Genomic DNA, 3153 nt, shown 5'->3' with positions numbered 1-3153 from the left:
TTTTTATACTCTGTATTTAAAAAAAAAAAAAAAACCATAATTTTTTGGACAAAATAGTAGATTAAAAAAAATCGTAGTTTTTTTTAACAAAATAATAGATAAACCACCCAAAATAGTAGATAAAAAAAATTAAAAACCGTAGCTTTTTCCCAGAAACCGTAGACTACGGTTTGGGAAACCGTAGGTTTTCGAGAGAAAACCGTAAGTATTATCTACGGTTTGGGAAACCGTAGGTTTTTTTTATATAGAAAACGCGAAACAGTAGACGAAATGGCGAAACAGTAGACGAATCTCGAAACCTACGGTTTCGTGGGCTATTTTTGGCTATTTATTAATTTTTGGTTAAAAATTGCTAATTACCCCTTAATTTGATTAGATTAGTAATTAACCCAAAAAAATAAATAGTCTGAAATTAATAAGAAAGACTTTGTTAGTTGGTTGTTTCACGACTTTGAATTAAAGAAAAACCAAGACAAATTGAAATTTGTAGTCTTGTGAAAACTGTATAAGTTGTTTGTCATATTCCCTTCTTTGTCGTCCTTTCTCTCAGTAAACAACAATGGCGGATCATCAAAACCCCCACTCTCTCTACAATCCTAACACCGGAATCTACACCTCTCCTCGACCACCCGTCCCCCTTCCACAATCACCCACCACCTCCATTGTCGATTTTCTCTTCCGCAACCTCTCTGTTTACTCCGATCGCCCTGCCTTAATCGACCCTAACTCCCATCAAATCTTCACTTTCTCCCAGCTCAAACGAAAAATCTCCGATTTCGCACAGACACTACACTACACTTACAGTATCTCCAAAGGCGATGTCGTTCTGATCTTCTCTCCGAACTCCATCCTCTTCCCTGTAGCCTTTCTCGCAGTTACCTCTCTTGGCGCCATCGCCACCACCGCTAATCCGCTATACACCGTTAAAGAACTTGCCCACCAAATCAGCGATTCAAAACCTAAGCTGATTATCACGGTTGACCAGCTGTTCTCCAAGGTCAACGGCTTCAATCTGCCGTTAATTGATCTGGGAAACTTCTCAGATTTAGTAGCGAAATCGAGTAACCATGCCTCTCTGTCTCCCTCCGTTTATCAATCCGATGTCGCCGCGATACTTTACTCTTCCGGTACAACCGGATTGAGCAAAGGAGTGGTGTTGACTCACCGGAGCATAATTGCGACGGCGTTAATGGTGACATCCGATCAGGAATTCTACAAGGAAGGGAGAAGCGTATTTCTATGCGTGGTCCCGTTATTCCACATCATGGGATTGATCACCTTCACCTATGCACAGTTGCAGAGAGGGAACGCCACAGTCGTGATGGCGAGGTTTGAGCTGGAGAAGTCTGTGGATGCAATACAGAGGTACAAGGTAACACACCTTTACACTGCACCGCCTGTTGTGGTGGCGCTGGTGAAACAGCCAGCAGTTGTCAGAAGGTACGACGTCTCATCGTTGCAGGAGATTGGGACCGGTGCAGCACCTTTAAGCAAGGACACCATGGATGAATGCTCCAAAATTTTTCCTCACGCAAAGATTTTACAGGTAAGTCATCTAAAATCCAAAAACTATCTCCATTTCATCCCTTTCAAATACACATATCAAATCTGTTTGGTATTTCGGTAGGGATATGGAATGACAGAAACAGGTGGAATTATATCGATCGAGAATACAAGGGCAGGATTTCTCAATTCAGGTTCATCTGGAGTACTTTGTCCAGGAATGGAATCAAAAATCATTCATATAGAAACTCTAAAACCTCTTCCGCCTAAGCAATTGGGGGAAATATGGGTTCATGGACCAAATTTGATGAAAGGTAAATCCTTTTGATTCTGGGATTTATGTTTTTTCTATAAACATTCAACCCCATGAATCAAGAAAACATAAATGGGTATTATTTTTCAGAATATTTCCATAACAAAGAAGCCACAGAGCAAACCATCGACAAACAAGGTTGGTTGCATACAGGTGATCTTGGTTATTTTGATGAACAAGGAAGAATATATGTTGTTGATCGATTAAAAGAGCTTATCAAGTATAAAGGGTATCAGGTAATTTCATTAAAGTTCAAAACTTTATCGATTATTTTTTTTGGTTTTTAACTATTTCATCTTTCTTGACACTTGACAGGTGGCACCTGCAGAACTTGAAGGGCTGCTAGTTTCTCACCCTGAAATTATGGATGCTGCAGTTGTTCCGTAAGTAGGATTAAATATAAAAAATTTAATTTTGACATTTTTTTATACTGGAATTGAAATCATGATGTGATATTTATTGTTATCTTGTAGATATATTGATGATGAAGGAGAGATCCCAATGGCATATGTTGTAATTAAGCCTGGAAGCTCACTTAATGGGGAAGAGATTCAAAGTTTTATAGCAAAACAGGTTGCATCTTTTAAAAGAATAAGGAAGGTAGCATTTATTGATGTGATTCCAAAGGCTGCTTCAGGAAAGATTTTGAGAAGGGAACTTAGACAAAAAATTCCATCCAAACTTTGAAGATGATTATCAATATTTGATATATATGATCTAGAGGGCGTACTTTTTGTTTTATTGTATCTTTATATTATATATGTAATAATATCGCCATACATATCAATATTCATAGATGAATACCATCTTTATGATGTTGACTACACGATCACTTGATGATTATGGGGTATTGGAAATTGTTTGGTGGATTTTGACGTGGCATGGGTTATGGAAAGAAGGTTTAAACTTATAAATTATCATCCGAAACAAATGACTACTTATTTGCAATTCGAAAGGCATAATAAGTGCTTGTTTTTAAATTGATTTCCCCCCTTTTTATTTTCGTCTATGGTGTGTTTTTTCCATGCTAGCTGTCTCTTTTGACAATAACATCCTTGCCCTTAAGTGGAGGCAAAATGTAAACATCTTGTCATATCCCACAACTTTATGAGATTTAGATATAGTTGTTGTGTAATAAGGCATCACATGATGCTTGATAGCCATATGGTAAAGTAGACAGAAAATGTGATGAACAACGAAAATGTGATGAACAACTTATTGACATGTGTTTGAATCATGGGGTTTCATTCAGGGCGATTAGGAGAAGGGTTTATGATACATCTCTTTAAAAGTTGCTTAATTAGTATCATCGTCAAATGCGAACCCCTTTCCCTTAT

At 37.7% G+C, this 3153-nt stretch overlaps 1 protein-coding gene across 1 annotated transcript; it reads left to right on the top strand.

Annotated features, from left to right (window-relative positions):
- Nucleotides 1–486: 486 nt before the first annotated feature.
- Nucleotides 487–2730, top strand: LOC145034320 (putative CoA ligase CCL7). The gene is made up of 5 exons (XM_078982714.1): nt 487–1546; nt 1628–1817; nt 1907–2052; nt 2132–2199; nt 2290–2730. Exons 1-5 carry the CDS (start codon nt 560–562, stop codon nt 2501–2503), a joined length of 1605 nt encoding a protein of 534 aa, XP_078838840.1. The 5' UTR covers nt 487–559; the 3' UTR covers nt 2504–2730.
- Nucleotides 2731–3153: the final 423 nt, after the last annotated feature.

The sequence above is a fragment of the Lactuca saligna genome, chromosome 1 (assembly GCF_052625555.1).
Source record: "Lactuca saligna cultivar CGN05327 chromosome 1, ASM5262555v1, whole genome shotgun sequence".
In the NCBI taxonomy this organism is placed as follows: domain Eukaryota; kingdom Viridiplantae; phylum Streptophyta; class Magnoliopsida; order Asterales; family Asteraceae; genus Lactuca; species Lactuca saligna.
Note: the sequence above shows the minus strand (reverse complement) of the source record. Positions and strands in the feature narration are given on the sequence as shown.